General features: G+C 36.3%; 1 protein-coding gene across 5 annotated transcripts in view; it reads left to right on the top strand.

The window, feature by feature from the left end:
• The window catches only part of MMS22L (MMS22 like, DNA repair protein), a 126,270-nt gene extending 109,997 nt beyond the window's left edge, over positions 1–16,273 (top strand). For all 5 annotated transcript variants that reach the window (XM_044924330.2, XM_044924327.2, XM_044924328.2 and 2 more), the window contains 4 exons: positions 2,760–2,923; positions 13,291–13,387; positions 14,843–15,010; positions 15,523–16,273. In XM_044924330.2, coding sequence (XP_044780265.2) covers positions 2,760–2,923; positions 13,291–13,387; positions 14,843–15,010; positions 15,523–15,616 — 523 coding nt within the window. In that variant the 3' untranslated portion in view covers positions 15,617–16,273. The remainder of the gene's footprint in view (positions 1–2,759; positions 2,924–13,290; positions 13,388–14,842; positions 15,011–15,522) is intronic.
• Positions 16,274–17,037: the final 764 nt, after the last annotated feature.

The raw sequence follows: 17,037 nt of genomic DNA, 5'->3' as shown, positions 1-17,037 counted from the left end.
AACAACATGTATATGTATTATTTTTTATCAGTTAAACACTGATTGTATTTTGTACTGTATAAAATGAAGTAATTATAAGAGATAGTTAAGTGAAAAGAAGAATGCTAATATGAAAAAGAAGCAATATGAAGTCCTTTTTCTTTTAGTCTTCTTTGTCTTAATAACTTTTATTATTGGGCAAATGAATCAATGAAACTTCTTAGGTTTTCTACTAAACTCCGTATCTTCTAACTGCAACATTAGAAACCACCTTTTTTTTTTTTTTGGTGTTCACTGAAGTATTTAGCTTCATATGAAATTAGTTTTTAAACTTTTAAGATGCTATGGTGATATATATTATTCTTAGTGGTTTTTTTTCTGTGTTTTTAATGATCTGATAACTTTAATATCCTAATATTATCGGTCACCTCACATTACAGAATGCCATGTCTGAGATCTATTCTCCCTCTGACTTTTCTCTGTGTGTTCGTAGTGTTCTGTTACTCAGGTTTGAAAGCTTCATATTCTTTTGTTTCCTCTCCCTTTTCAACCTTTGGCAAATGATCATCTCCTTCCCTTTTCACATCCCTTTTTTTATCACATTATACCTACATTATAACCAGAGTCTCATAACTACTTTCACTATCTCTAGTCTTAATGGCACCCCATTCCAGTACTCTTGCCTGGAAAATCACATGGACGGAGGATCCTGGTAGGCTGCAGTCCATAGGGTCGCAAAGAGTCAGACACGACTGAGCGACTTCACTTTCACTTTTCACTTTCATGCATCGGAGAAGGAAATGGCAACCCACTCCAGTGTTCTTGCCTGGAGAATCCCAGGGACGGGGGAGCCTGGTGGGCTGCCGTCTATGGGGTTGCAGAGTCGGACACGACTGAAGCGACTTAGCAGCAGCAGTCTTTTCTTCCAGTCTCACCTAAACAATTCTTCAGATTACTTTTCCTAAAATGTTTTTCCAGTATGACACTTCCTTACTCTCAGACTTTCTTTGTTTGCTGTCCATGATCTGTCACTTAACTTTCCCATATATATGTCATCTTATACAAACCCTGATGATATTGGTTTAATTATCACCGTTCCAAAATACTTCTCCATTCCCTATATCACAGCTTTGTTCAGACCATTTTCTCCATTAAAATGCTATCTACTGGGCTACATACTCCTAGGCTTTATGAGACCTAATATCTCAGTGTACCATGACGCTTCTTTACTTCTTCTGGAGCCTTGTGCTCTGTATAATTCAGTTCTCAGAATCTTGATAGTTTTGCCTAACTTGTATATGAATTTTGCAGCAAGATTATAGTACTCTACCACTGTGTTTGAGACATTGCACAGGTAATTTTAGTAAACCAAATGGCAAGTGCTGAAATGAAATCAAATCTTTAAGACCTTAAAGCTGTTAAAGCCCAATGTTTAAGACCCTGGCTACTTTCCTTGACTTTCCTCTTTACTTTGTATATAGTAAAAATGTTTTTCTTACTGTTTCTAGTTGAAGACCTAAACAAGTAGCAATTCCTTTTTCTTTTTTTCTTTGAACACTCAGGAAAGACATAGAGACTGTCTCCTATGATTTTCTCTATTCCAAGCTTCTCTACTCCTATAATTCCCTAGCTTAGGACTCCTCCTACTGAATTCTCAAGAATTCTGGGATTAACTTCCAAAGCACCTATCACACTATAATTGTTCTTTTCTTCCTTATCTAACTTTTCCAATGGACAGTGAGCCATTGCTTTCAGAGACCATATTTTACTTTCTTGTTCTTAGACTTGTACCAAGCACACCACATACTCAATGAATGTTTGTTCTAAGCATTAGAAATTCAGCATTAAACAAAACACATGAAACAATTGACCTCAAAGAATGAATGAATTTTCTAATATGTAATATTTATTGTAAGTCATTGTATGGAGTAGAAATGATGAAGGCATAGTTCCACCCTTAAGGAATTTATAATATTTAGTGATTTCTATGCCTCATTTTGGCAAATTATATCTCTTCGCAAAGTATATGTAGATGTCTGGTTTAGATTTAGCTATATTTGACACTTTTTCATATTGTCTAGACTTTTTAGAAACTGTGCAATTTCCACTTTGCATTTATTCACGTAAAAAACTACACTGAACACCTGCTATGAGTTGAGACCTGTTCTAAGAGGTAGAGATACAAAGATGAGGCAGGTGAGTTATCTTTATGACTCTGAGTTCAAATTTATAGAAGTTGTCCTTTAAAAGAAGATATTAAATCCTAAATTACCTCTCTAATTCTTTTATTTCATAAGGGAAGGAAGGATACAGGTTGGAATGGAAAGATGATTTCTAGTATAGTTCTCTTATTTGGAAAAATAAGACTCCCTTTCAAATCCATAGATAAATAAATATGAGGAGAGAATCTTTATGCAAAGTCAAATTAAGAAAATGTACCATTGAGGAGCTCATAGGGGAGATCAAGCTTACATTAGAAAGGAAAAAAATTAACAGATTTTTATTAAATTTTGATTGTTTATTTTAAGACCAGGTTGCTTCATATGTGGTTTGTATCTGTATTCTGCTTTGGTCTTTATAGCATGCCAGTAGTATGTGCAGTCATTGCTTCAAAAATCTTAGGTTTGAAGAAAATATGGTAAAATATACATAGTTTTTCAAAATTGTGCTTTATGGATTTCAGAGATAAAATAGGCCATCATCTTTCAAGTGTATGACATTTGATTTTGCTCTATTGAAACTTTAAAGAGAAGGAAGAACAAAATTGTGCTTCTTTTCAGGAAGTCCTACTTTGAGTTTAAAGGATCCTTGCTCCCTCCTCGCTTGGCATCCATTCTGGCCTTCATCCTCCAACTTGTTAAGGAAACTAACACTGATGTTTCTGAGATTGAACTACTTCTCCCTGGAGTATTAAAATGCTTGCTGCTGGTCAGTGAACCTCAAGGTTAGTTCATTTAAGAGTTTGTATTTGTTATACTTTTATGTTCACAAATTAAGGAAGTATTCAGTTCTATCAGTTAAGTTGACAGTTATGAAAATATATGGTTATTTCATATCAACTTAATTTTTATCATAGCTAAAGAATGAACCAGAGAAGGCAATGACACCCCACTCCAGTACTCTTGCTTGGAAAATCCCATGGACGGAGGAGACTGTTAGGCTGCAATCCATGGGGTCGCTAAGAGTCAGACACTACTGAGCAACTTCACTTTGACTTTTCACTTTCATGCATTGGAGAAGGAAATGGCAGCCCACTCCAGTGTTCTTGCCTGGAGAATCCCAGGGACGGGGCAGCCTGGTGGGCTGCCATCTATGGGGTCACACAGTCGGACACGACTGAAGTGACTTAGCATAGCATAGCACAAAGAATGAACTCCAGCCAATAGCTGAGGTTGGGTGTGATAAAATGGTTAAAAACTGACATGATTCAGTCGTCTTTTTTTTTTTTTTTCCCTCCCAAATAGTTGATTTATGTTTATTTTTGTTCAATTTGTCTCTGATACTGAATGCAACTTGCTAGATATCAAGTGGTAAGGGGGCAGCCTACTCCTATTCTGGATTCTGCTATAATATGTAAGCTGATCTCTGGGCAAACCTGTAAGTACATGTTGATCCTTTTGTTTTCAGTCTCATCAGCCTTGCTGCCTGTGATCACTTAAAAATATTATTTATTTAGTCCCTGCTGTGAGTAGCAGGCCTTAACAAGCTTATTGGGAATATGCAGAATAGTGGCTGTAGTTCTATCCTGAAGGGATTTTTAGTGTAAATAGATGTGTTGTGTGTGTATTTATCATTATAATGTGATCGTTTGGGGCAGGCTTCTCAAATGCTTCTACTTAAGTACTGCTAACTACTGTGATAAGTGAGTAAGGTATACATCCTAAAGAATACGAGGGCAGCATGCAGAGTGGCAGCTAAAAGCTCAGACGGCTCTTTGAAATGTTCTGTTTTATCTGAAAAATTTATGCATGTTTTGTTTTAATCCATGTTATTTTGATATTTAAAAACGGTCCTCTCTGCTTCCAAGCTTGGTTTTGTGAAAAATATTGTATTATGTTAATGTAAAATACCCTTACTTGATAGTAACACCTCTTCAGTAAAGAATATCCAGAGATAGATCCCAGACTGTTCTTTAGAAATTTTACCTTCTTTGAAAACGTTTGCATGCTTTTAATTTCAGTGAAAGTCTGTTGTACTATATAGTACAAAATTTGAGACAGAGCAGATAGTATAACATTTTAGCTAGCCTGTTGTTTCAGTGAGTGTAATATTTGTCAGGAAGGAGGTCAGGTTTGGGGAGGGGAATATGCTGCTCATCTGTAGCTAGTGGTGCGTTGCATGTTCCAAATAGCAGGTATATAGAATGAATATTCTATCTCCACATTGTCCTACAAGCTGAAGGAGCAATGTTTAAACACAGATGTGTGTAATTGGCTCAGAGAAGATGCTCTGACTCTCCTTGTAGTCTCAGTGTTTTAGAAGGACAGTTTGTAAAACTGTAGAAAGTTAGTGTTATGCCCAAGAATATTTCAGTGTTTACCCAAAATACCTGTACACAAGAGCTTGAGTTCACTTCCAGCATGGTGACATGAGAAGCTCTGCAGCCTTGATCCCCAGAAAAACTGGTGAAAATTGTTTAAAAGAAAGCATTTAAATTCTCTGGAAATGGTCCTAAAAGGGTACACAACAAATGGAGAAATTGTCTACTGAAGCTTGGTAGGAACAGCAAGTCTTTGAAATTTGAACCAAGACTACTACCTTCTCTCTTACTATCTCAGAGGCATGGGAACTCTGGTAAATTAAAGAATGAGGCTTCCCTCTCCCTGCAGCTTCCAGGAGGAGGGCTGTCTTCCTAAGAGAGGCAGAGTATCAGTGTTTCTCATCCTGCCTCCTAGTCACCTAATGCTAAGGTTATATTCCAGGGGAGTGTGGGTGAGAAGTGAGGCCTTCATTCTTCCACTCAGCTCCCAGTTGTGAGATGGGAGCACTATACTGAGTATGGTGTCAGTGAGAATACTGGAGTGTTGATTGTCCTTGCTGCAGCTTAGAGGTAGAGAATTCATACCAAGAGGATCTGTAGCTGATATCCCTCCTTCCACAAGCACGCAGCACCTAATGTGGGTATGTCAGTCAGAAAACAGTGGGCACCATGATCTGTGTCCCCAGCAACAGAATTTCACCTCTCAGCTTTGCCTGAGAGGGGGACGGGGTAGGAAAAAGCCATAGGACAGATAACTCTGAATTTCTCCCAAAGGAACAGACTTCATTTACAACGAAATGTGAAAAAGTTCAAGCCTGAGGGTGCTGTCAAAAGCAGTGGAGTTTGTGGTTAAAAGGCAATAGGTAGGATAATGATAGATTTATTAGAGGTGTAAGCTAATCTGTAGGTCAACTAGTTTAGTGAGAGAATTGACTGCAAAAAGCCCTGGGGTGAGAACAAATATCACTAATCTCAGAAATCCCCCCTTTAAAAAAGCCTGGATTTGATAAGATCATACACTTAAGCTTTTACTGAAAGAAAATCAGTCAACAGATCCTGCCAGTATGAGGAATCAGATATAGGATTTAATAAACAAAAACTTCAAAGTAGCCATTATAAAAATGTTCAGAAAGCTCAAGGAAATCATAGTTAATAAAGTAGAGGAAGATGTGATGACAGTGTCACATCAGAGAACATCAGTAGAGAAACAGAAATTATTAAAACAGAAAATAACCAAATGGGAATTCTGAAGTTTAAAAGCTAAACTGAAAATCTTAAGTTTAATTTGAACTGATAGACGAAAGAATTAGCAAACTTGAAGATAGATTGTTAGGTGTTATGCATTTGAAAAAACAAAAAAAAACATGAAGGAAATGAATAGAGCTTTAGAGAACTGTAGGACATCATCAAGCACACCATACTACATAGAATATCAGGAGAGGACAGAAAGGAGCAGAAAAAATATTGAAGAAATAATGGCTGAAAATTTTCAAAATTTATCGACGAATACCAATCTATACATTCAGGAAGCTCACCTAATTCTAAATGGAATAAACTTAGATCTACAGACATGCAACTTAGTGGGGGGTAAAAAAGGTTGAAAGTCAAAGGCAAGGAGATTTTCAAAGCAGCAAGAGGAGAAACAACTCTTCTTTCTAAGGAACCCTGGGAAGATTAACAGCTGATTTCTCAGCAAAATCAATGGAAACTAGAAGGCAGTGGGATAACACTGAGTGATCAAAGAAAGCGCTGTCAACCAAGAATCCTATAGTGAGCAAAGCTGCCCTTTCAAGAATGAAAGTCAACTCAAGATATTTGCAGATAAAAAATGAGAGAATTTGTTGTTAGCAGACCTGCCTTATAAAAATTACTAAAGGAAGTTCTTCAGAATGAAAGTTAAAGTGAGCTCAGATAATAACTTGAATCCTTAAGAGTAAACAAAGAACAGCAAAGGTAATTATGTACAGTTGACCCTTGAACAGCATGGATTTCAACTGCACAGGTCCACTTATTTGCAGCATTTCTTTTCAATGAATTAATACTATTCAGTTCAGTTCAGTCGCTCAGTTGTGTCCGACTCTTTGTGACCCCATGAATCACAGCACACCAGGCCTCCCTGTCCATCACCAGCTTCTGGAGTTCACCCAGACTCACGTCCATCGAGTCAGTGATGCCATCCAGCCATCTCATCCTCTGTCGTCCCCTTCTCCTCCTGCCCCCAATCCCTCCCAGCATCAGAGTCTTTTCCAATGAGTCAACTCTGTGCATGAGGTGGCCAAAGTACTGGAGTTTCAGCTTTAGCATCATTCCTTCCAAAGAAATCCCAGGGCTGATCTCCTTCAGAATGGACTGGTTGGATCTCCTTGCAGTCCAAGGGACTCTCTTACTACATAAACCATGGTTAGTTGAATTTGTAGATGCGGAACCCTGACTGAACCCTTTCTGACTTTACATTCAGAAAGCTGACTGTAAAGTTAAACATGGATTTTCAACTGCATGGGGATCAGCACTCTAAACCTTCATGTTGTTCAAGTGTTAGTTGCTCAGTCGTGTCCAGCTTTTGCAACCCCGTGGACTGTAGCCCACCAGGCTCCTCTGTCCATGGAATTCTCCAGACAAGAATACTGGAATGGGTTGTCATTTCCTTTTCCAGGGGATCTTCCTGACCCAGGGATCAAATACAGGTCTCCTACATTGCAGGCAGATTCTTTACCATCTGAGCTACCAGGGAAGCCCCATGTTGTTCAAGGGTCAGTTGTAGTTGAAAGGCAGCATAAATGCATATTTTCACCTTTTTTCTTTCAACTGCTTTTAAAAGTAAATGTATGAAATAATATGTATATAATTGTCCTATAATATATAGAAATTTAATATATTTACCAATAACAGTATAAAGGAGATGGTGGGAACAAAGCAGTATTAGACTAAGGAAGTGACTTCAGATGATAACTTAAATAGGAACAAATGATGAGAACAATAAATGATAGGTAAATTTAACAAAACCCAAAATATATATGTGTTCTCCTTTCTTAGCTACTTTGAAAACATAGGAATTTTATAAGGTAGAAATTATAATAATGTATCACTGAGTTTTAAAATTTGTAGATGTAACATGTATAACAGTAATTCCACAAAAGACGGGAAAGTGACTAGAGCTGTATAGGAATGATGTTTCTATATTTTGCTGGAATTAAGTTCATGTAAATCTGAAGCTCTGAAGAGTTAAGATGTACATGATAAACCTAGAGCAACCACTAAGAAAATAATTCAAAACTAATGGACAATCATTAAAGTAACTAATATGCTACATTTGAAAATATTCACTTAATGCAAAAAGAAGAGAGATTAGATGGACAAAAACATAAGACATTTAGAAAGCAAAAGGTAAAATAGCTGATGTAAATCCAGCTGTATCTATAATAATGTTAATTGTGAAACAGTTGAACAATCCAATCAAAAGACAGAGATTATCAGAATTTTTTTTTAAAGCTCTATCTTTATCTGCAGGAAACACTTTTGATTCAAAGATTGGAAGTTAAAGAATGGGAAAGGATACATCATGCAAATTGTAACCACAGAAAGCTGGAGTAGCTAGACTAACCTCAGACAGAAAAGACATTAGGCAAAAAAAAAATATTACTAGAAATAAAGAGGGAATATTTAATAATGATAAAAGGGTGAATCTGGAAGATTTAACCATTATAAATATATGTGTACCTAATAATAGCAGAATACAAGAAAAAACTAAAAGAAATGAAGGGGAAAATAATTCACAGTAATAGTTGGAGGAACTTTGGTTTCTGCTATAATAATAAAAAACTTGAAAGTCATCACTCACCTTCACAACAAGAAAACTCTGGGCAGCCTGAAAAATAATTCTTCTTAGGTGCATCAGAGAGTTGAGGTCATAGGGCAAATCACTGCCCTCAAAACTGAGCATACAACAATTTGTCAAATTCAGCTTAAATATTCCTACCAATACCAGCTACATCAGAAGGCTTCTGCTCCTGGCTAGCTGTGATTCTCTGTATCCACCTTTCTGTTTAGTTTTAACTTATCTAATAGGTAATTTTTTTAAAGAGGTAAAGGATGTACTAAGAGAGGAGAGAAAATGTAATCATACAAAGTGCTCAATTAAAACCTTCAGAGAAGGCAGGAAAAAAGGGAAAGATTTAAAAAAAAAAAAAAAAGGTCCAGAGCAAAGACTAGAAAAACTATGTATAAAGTAGATACTAATTCAACTATTTCAATAATCAATGATTATTGAAATAATCTAAACCAATTTAGATTTAGTAATCTAAATAAACCAATTAAGAGACTGACAGTGGATAAAAAACAAGGCTTAACTATATGTCAGCTACAAGAAATCCACTTTAAACATAAAGACACAATTAGATTAAAAGTAAAGGGATGGAGAAATACATTCAGTGCTAACAATTCAAAACACAGGTGTAGCTATATTTCACACAAAACAGACTTCAGGACAAGAAGAACCATCAGACATAAAGATGGATATTACATAAAATGAACTGGGAATAGAGGAGAGAACTGCTTCAATCAGATAAAGGACAATTTTGAAAAGCCTACAGCTGATATCACAATTAAGATGCTTTTTCCCTAAGATTAGGAACAAAACCAAAGTGTCCACTCTTGCCACTTCCTTTCAACATTGTACTAGAAGTTCTAGTCAGTGGAAGAAATGGAAATAAAAGGCATCTAGGTTGAAAAGGAAGAAGTAAAATTATCCATGTCTGCACATGATATCATTTTGTTGTTGTTGAGTCGCTCAGTAGTGTTTGACTCTTTTGTGACTCCATGCACTGCAGCGTGCCAGACTTCCCTGTCCTTCACCATCTCCCGGAGCTGGCTCAAACTCATATCTGTTGAGTCATTGATGCCATCCAGTCATCTTATCCTCTGTCATCCCCTTCTCCTCCTGACTTCAATCTTCTCCAGCATCAGGGTCTTTTCCAGTGAGTCGGCTGTTCTCATCAGGTGGCGAAAGTATTGGAGCTTCAGCATCAGTCCTTCCGGTGAAAATTCAGGACTGATTTCCTTTAGGATTGACTGTTTTGATTGACTGTCCCTTGCTGTCCACAGGACTCTCAAGAGTCTTCTCCAGCAGCACGGTTCAAAAAAATCAATTCTTTGGCTCTTAGCCTTCTTTATGGTCCAACTCTGACATCCATACATGACTACTGGAAAAACTATAGCTTTGACTATACTATATGGGTATATATGATATCATCATACACACACACACACAATCCTAAGGACCCATTGAAAACTATTTGAACTAATAAATAAGTTCAGCAAGGTTCCCTACCAGAATTCAGCAAGCTTCTTTGTAGCAAAATTGACAGACTGATTCTACAGTTTGTGTAATCCTACAAGGGACCTAGAATAGCCAAAAAAATCTTAAAGAAGAACAAAGTTGGAAGATAACACTTTTCAATTTGAAAACTTAGTACAAAGCAACAGTAATCAAAACAGTGTGGTGCTGGCATGAAGACAGACATATAGATCAGTGAGATAGAACTGAAAGTCCAGAAATAACCTATGTATCTATGGTCAACTGACTTTTTCTTTTCTTTAAACAAGGGTGCCAGGATGATTCAATAGAGGGAAAATAGTCTTTTCAACAAATTGTGCTAGATCAAATGGATAGCCAAATTCAAAAGATTGAACTTGCACTTTTATTTCACACTATATGCAAAAATTAATTCAAACAGGATTATAGACCTAAATGTCAGAGTTAAAACTGTAAACCTCTTAAAGCAAGAATAAATCTTCATGATCTTGGATTTGGCAATGAATTCTTAAACAGGACATCAAAAGCACAAGCCACAGAACAAGACACATAAATTAGACTTAATCAAAATAAAGAACTTTTGTGTTTCAAAGAGCACTGTCAAAAAAGTATTAATAAAAAGACAACTCAGAGAATGGGAAAAAGCATTTGCATATTACTGATGTGATAAGGAAGTTGTATCAAGAGTATATGAAGAATAAAACTCAGTAGTTTTAAAAAAAAGAAACAACAGGCAAAGGATTTGAATACAGTTTCCTCCAAAGAATATAAACAAGTAGCTAAAAAGCACCTGAAAAAGTGCTTGCCATCATTAGTCATGAGGGGAATGCAAATCAGAACTACAGTGAGATACTGCTTCACGCTCATTAGGTTGGCTCTAATGAATAAGATAATAACAAGAATTGGCAAGAACATGGAGAAATCTGCATCCTCATTTACTGCTTTTGGGAATGTAAAATGGTGTTGCCACGTGGGAAGTGAAGTCGCTCAGTCGTGTCCGACTCTTTGTGACCCCATGGACGGTAGCTTACCAGGCTCCTCAGTCCATGGGATTTTCCAGGCAAGAATACTGGAGTGGGCTGCCATTTTCTTCTCCAGAGGATCTTCCCAACCCAGGGATTGAACCCCGGTCTCCCGCGTTGCAGGCAGACGCTTCACTGTCCGAGCCACCAGGGAAGTCTAATTCCTCAAATAGTTGAACATAGAGTTACCTTGTGATCTAGCAGTGCACTCCTAAGTTTTAATACATTCCCAAGAGTAATGAAAACATATGTCCACATGGAAACTTGTACTTTAATATTTGTAGCAGTATTATAATAGCCAGAGGTAGACTACCATCATCTGATGGATGGATTTTTTTAATGTGATCTATCCATACAAGAGAATATTATTTGGATATAATATTAAATATATATTTGATATAAGGAGTGAAGTACTAATTCATGCTGCAGGAAGTATTGCTACAGCGTGTATTGCTGTAGAATGTATTGTAAACATTATTATAAGTGAAAGAAGCCAGTTAACACAAGACCACATATTATATGATTCTATTTATATGAAATATCCAGAGTAGTTAAATCTACAGAGATGGAAAGTAGATTAGCGGTTGCTGAGGGGGTATCGGAGGACAGGAGGTAATAGCTTTAAAGGGAGCAGTGTTTCTTTTCAGGATAAAGAAAACGTTCTAAAATTGCAGTGACAGGTGCACAGTTCTGTAATTATACTAAAAACCATTGAATTGTACGTGTTAAATGGGTGAATTATATTGTATATAAATTATATGATAATAAAGCTGTTGTTTTAAAAAAACTGAAAGATAACCCAGTGTTTAAAAACAATGCCTAGTTCAGTTAAAGAAAGAAACAAAGAGGATAGATTTTTTTAGAAACCGTGTACACTAATGCTCACTACAGTGTTACCTGTAATAGCCAAAATGGAGGCAACCCAGATATCCATCAACTAATCATCTAATGAACTGATAAACAGATGAAGTAAGTCCATACAATGGAATGGTATTTGACCATGAGAAGGAATGAAGTACTAACATGTTCCATAACATGAGGGAACCTTAAAACATTTTGCTAAGGAAAGGAAGGCAGTTACATAAAACCAAATCTGTATAAGTCCATCTATATGAAATTCCTAGAATAGACAATCCATAGAGACAAAAAGTACATCAGTGGTTCCAGGGACTGAGGGAGGAAGAACGTGGGGAATGACTGCTAATAGGTGTAAAGTTTTGGAGGAAGGTGATAAAAATGTTCTGAAATTAGATAGTGGTGATAGCTTCACAATTCTTATGAATATACTAAAAGCCAATGAATTGTACACTTTAAAAGGTTAGTTTTTATATGTGAATTATACCTAAATCAAATTTTTAAGAAACAGTGCTTAATTTTAATACTTTATGAGGGGTATTTCTTCATGTTCTGGTACTTTTTCCACAAAAGAACTTGTGGATTTTGGGTTTTTTTTTCAAGGAAGCATCTTTAAGCAGAATCATTTATACTGGCTCTAGAATTGCATCTGCTATGAGAACTTACTTGTTCAGTAAAAACAAGTATGTTATATCTTCCTTATCCACTATCCTTATGCTATGGAAAACATTATCTGCTGCTTAATTAATTTAGGTTCTTGTGCATTGCCATAGTGGATTACAGTTTCTGAAGATTTTCTTATTCTTTAGAGAAAGTAATTTTTCTCCCCAGCTACTTATATTTAATATGCCAAAAACATTATTAAAAATGTATTAACACTTGGAACATGGTGAATTTTCGGTTCTTTCTTGATTTTTTTTTTACCATTTTATGTACAAATGCACAGCTGTAAAGGATTTGGTTAAATACTGAAAGAATGTAAATGATCTCTTTGTAACTTTGCTATCTTTAAAAAGGAAATTAGCATCAACAATAGTTGATTTTATATATATATGTAGACCGTCAACTGATGGATTTGTGTATATATGCAGTCCATGGTGTCGCAGTCAGACACAACTTAGCAACTGAACAACAAATATATAAATCTAATTTTAAGAACAGATGAACTGTTGGTAGTTTCTAATTTACTACATATGTATTTGTGAATGGAAGGAATATTTTCTAATTTACTGCATATGTATTTGTGAATGGAAGGAATATGAATTTAAAAAATCAATCTGTAAGCGGAATTATTAAAGGTTATCTGTTGTCAGTGTGTGACAGTTTGCAGTGTTAGGATGGTAGAATGTTTTGAATACAAACTCTTTTCTGATAGAAAGGCATATCTCCACATGTATTTTTTCAGTTACAGTATTTTTTCGGTCACATGTGAAAAATAGACTCAAGTGTTTTGTATTTTCTTAAAATGGAAGATAGGGAGACTTTAGAACAAAAGCTCATAACTATTTCACTTTGAAAAATAAAAAAGCATGTACATACTTTAAGAAAACAACATGTTTTTCTAAATCTAGAGTGCTCATGAAAATGAGGATCCAGATGGTGAATTCAGGCACAATGTGTAATGCTGTGATTTTCCCTCCTAGTTAAAAGGCTGGCCACCGAGAACCTGCAATGCATGGTCAGAGCCTGCCAAGTGGGGTCAGGAGGAGAACCTGCCGCCCAGCTGACTTCTGTGTTTAGGTAACTGGAAAATATGCCAACTGGCAAGGAGACTATTGCCAGCCATTTGACAGTCAACATGTTTTCTAAATAACTAATTATCCAAAACATAATGTGTTACTACTTGTTTGTAGTTTCAATTATTATACTTTTGGCAGTAGTTCTGCTATGTTGTTGTTTTATTAAAAAATAAAATTACTAGGGAGAAAGATGACTTTAAATTACCTGAGAATTTAGTAAGGAAGATGCTTGCATGTGTTTCAGAGGAAAAAGTGGAAAACGTGAATCATAGTGACAGGTGTACAGGCTTTGGAGCTGGTAAACGTGCTACTCAGCAGCCAGTGTGGAAGTGCCTGTCACTGGTCTTCCTGTTCACTTTAGATGCTGTGAACCCACAGAGCTCCACTGGATGTAAATTGTGAAGCACAGACTTTATATACAGATTCGTTGTTCCTTCTTAAGAATAACTGCAACTTGTAGAACGTTTTCTGGTTTGTTTCTGTTTTCCTGCCTTGCACGGTATAGAATCTTAGGCTTTCTGTTAAAGCAGTACTTTTAAAGTGTATCTTTCTCATAGTTTCTACCCGTTGACCTTCATTTCATGTATCTCTACCATAGCACCACTATGTTAAATAGTTTGGGTCCATTTCCTTCATTCTGTGTGGGATTTTTGATTCCTCAGCTTTCTTTCTTATCATGTAGTTGGGACTTGTCAGTTGTTTACAATTTATTTACAGAATATAAAAATTGTGATCATTTGAAATAAATACTGGGTTTAAGAAAACTGTAAAACCCTAAGAGACGAGGAAGGATTTTATATGAACAAAAATTACATGTTTGTTAAGTACAGTTTACTAAGCTAGGTGACTTTTGGCGAAGATGGGGAGAGTGGAAATTTTATGATTAAAATATATAATTCTTCTTTATATATAATGTATAATTATATAAATATAATTCTTTATATATTCTTCATATTTTATTCTTCTGTGGGTCTAAAGTCTCTTGTTCAATTAAGGAATATAAAAATTATTTAGAAGTAACTTGCTTTCATCATAGAAATACTGTTTGATTTATCTAGAGATAGGAATAATTAACTAAAAGTTATACAAAATAACCAGAAAGCTGGACTCCTTTTCTGTTTTAGTCTCTTTTACACCCTTACCACCCAAATTGACCACATGCAAAGTGTAGCAGGAAAGTCTCTGGCGTTAGATTTTTCCCTGTTTTTCCTCTTGGGATTCCAACTCTTCCCTCTCCCTCTTAATGCCATCACTCTGGTCATGGCTCACGCTGAAGCCATTTCTTTTCTTTATTTTCAAGTTTCAGTCTGTATGGCGTCTATCATAGATCCTTATGATAATCTTACATAAAGTGATTATTCTTGCATTCAGTTTACAGCTTATTGCTGTAATTGGCTAGATACTAGCCCAAGTAATTGCCCCAAGAGTAATTCTAAGTAACCTGTTTTACTTTCAGGCAGTTTATTGAAGATTATGGTATGAGATATGACTATCAGATTTACAGCATTTTAGAAGCAGTAGCAGCATTGGACCAGCAGGTTGTTATCCACTTGGTTCCTACCCTTACTCAGTCTCTGAAGAATTCAGAACGGAAGTGGGGCCTTGGCAGAAATAGTGCACAGAGGTATGTTTGATTATTTGATTATATCCTTTTGGACAATGATTATGAAATCTTGATTCATTTTCCTAGTAATGGCCTATTTTCCCATTTGTAAAGATTTGTAGTCTGTTCCAATGAATAGGGTTAGTGACTCAAGTAGATAATATGCTTTTGGTCAAAAATAGATACAAGCTCTTTTTTTTTCCTATAGGCTTATGACTGAACATAGTGCTGGACTATTTAGAGTAATGAAACATGGTGGGATAAGTCTGTATATCCCAGAGAGGTTGTTTTAAAAGAGAAAAGACCCTGATGCTGGAAAGACTGAGGGCAGGAGAAGGGGGTGACAGAGGATGAGATGGTTGGATGGCATCACCGACTTTAATAGACATGAGTTTGAGCTAACTCTGGGAGATAGTGAAGGACAGGAAGCCTGGAGGGCTGCAGTCCATGAGTTCGCAGAGTCTGACACGATTTAGCAACTGCACAGCAGCAATAAACATGTATCTCTCTCTTCTTTTCTTTTGTCTTTACAGGGAAGCCTATAGCAAACTTTTATCTCAGCTAGGACAAGTGGGACAAGATGAGATACAGAGACTGGAAAATGATCATGTTGAATCTATTTTATGATTTCATCCTCAACATTAATTATAACTACCTAAAGCCACTTTGTACCACTTGACTCCTACTTTTATTAATTGTATAATAATCTGTTAAAAATACTTTATAGGATCTTTTCCGTACATACCTGTTTAAGTATAAAGTATATAAATAAGAAAATAAAAGTTAATTAAATATGTTACAGAATCTTTGGAACTTGGTAAAACTGCATTCTGTTTTAAAGCAGTTTTAGTTAAACTAAAGAAACTTAAAGTTTTCCTATCTGGGAGTGCTGTCTGTGTATGTCTGTGCAGGTTTGTACTGATTGATCCATGGGCATTTTATTGTAGTGTGACTTTCTGCCTTGCAAGTAATTTATTTCTCTTTTCTGTTTCTTTACAAGTTATGTTTAATCATGACACTATTTCACATTACCTGGCTGCCCTATGCTGGCTTTGTTACTTGGTTGCTTTCTTGTTTGCTTGTTTTTATTGTTTGGTTTCTTTTGAGGAATGGTCAGGAGATAGGACTGTGTCTTTGTTATCCTTTTTTATACTATGTTTGAGGCAAGTTAATAAAATTCTTTCAGAGCACACTGAACTCTGAGCAGTGAAACTGAATCTGGCTAAGGGATTATACAGATACATATATAAATTTTTTTTGACTTGGGCTAAGGCAATGGCACCCCACTCCAGTACTCTTGCCTGGAAAATCTCGTGGACGGAGGAGCCTGGTAGGCTGCAGTCCATGGGGTCGTGAAGAGTCGGACACGACTGAGCAACTTCACTTTCACGCATTGGAGAAGGCAATGGCAACCCACTCCAGTGTTCTTGCCTGGAGAATCCCAGGGATGGGGGAACCTGGTGGGCTGCCGTCTATGGGGTCGCACAGAGTCAGACACGACTGAAGTGACTTAGCAGCAGCAACAGTGTTTATACTTGGGGTTCAACAGTTGCCAGATGTTTTTCTATTTATCCTTTCTTTTGGAGTTGTCATATCAAGAGGAGGATAAATAAGAGCCTTTAAAAAGAGAATAAATAATATTCTGGAACTTTTTTAAGGTTACAAATTAACAGGAGAGTTCTGAAAAGTCAGCTGAATTATCCACTTGCTCTTCAACTACAGCCTCTTATAAACTAGCATCTTACATATTTGCAGGGAATCAGCTTAGTTTCCTGTAGCAGTTCATTTCTCAACTCTTTAATTATCTGAAATTTCAGATTTATTTTACTGGGTTGGGCGTTGTCCTTGACTCCTTTTTCTAGTGAGCATTATTTGGTAAAAACAGTTCCAATCTTAGTGCTAAGAACCCACGTGGGTCTTAAACCCAGCTCCATTTTGTGACCGTGATTTTGTGACTGTTAATCTTTTCTGAGCCTTAATTTCTTCTTGGAGAAAAATGAGTAATAATACTTATTGAAATTTCACAATGTTCTGGTAAGAATCAGTGG

The sequence above is a fragment of the Bubalus bubalis genome, chromosome 10, assembly GCF_019923935.1.
Source record: "Bubalus bubalis isolate 160015118507 breed Murrah chromosome 10, NDDB_SH_1, whole genome shotgun sequence".
NCBI lineage: Eukaryota > Metazoa > Chordata > Mammalia > Artiodactyla > Bovidae > Bubalus > Bubalus bubalis.
The sequence above is the reverse complement of the archived record's forward strand: the minus strand, read 5'-3'. Positions and strand labels throughout refer to the sequence as shown.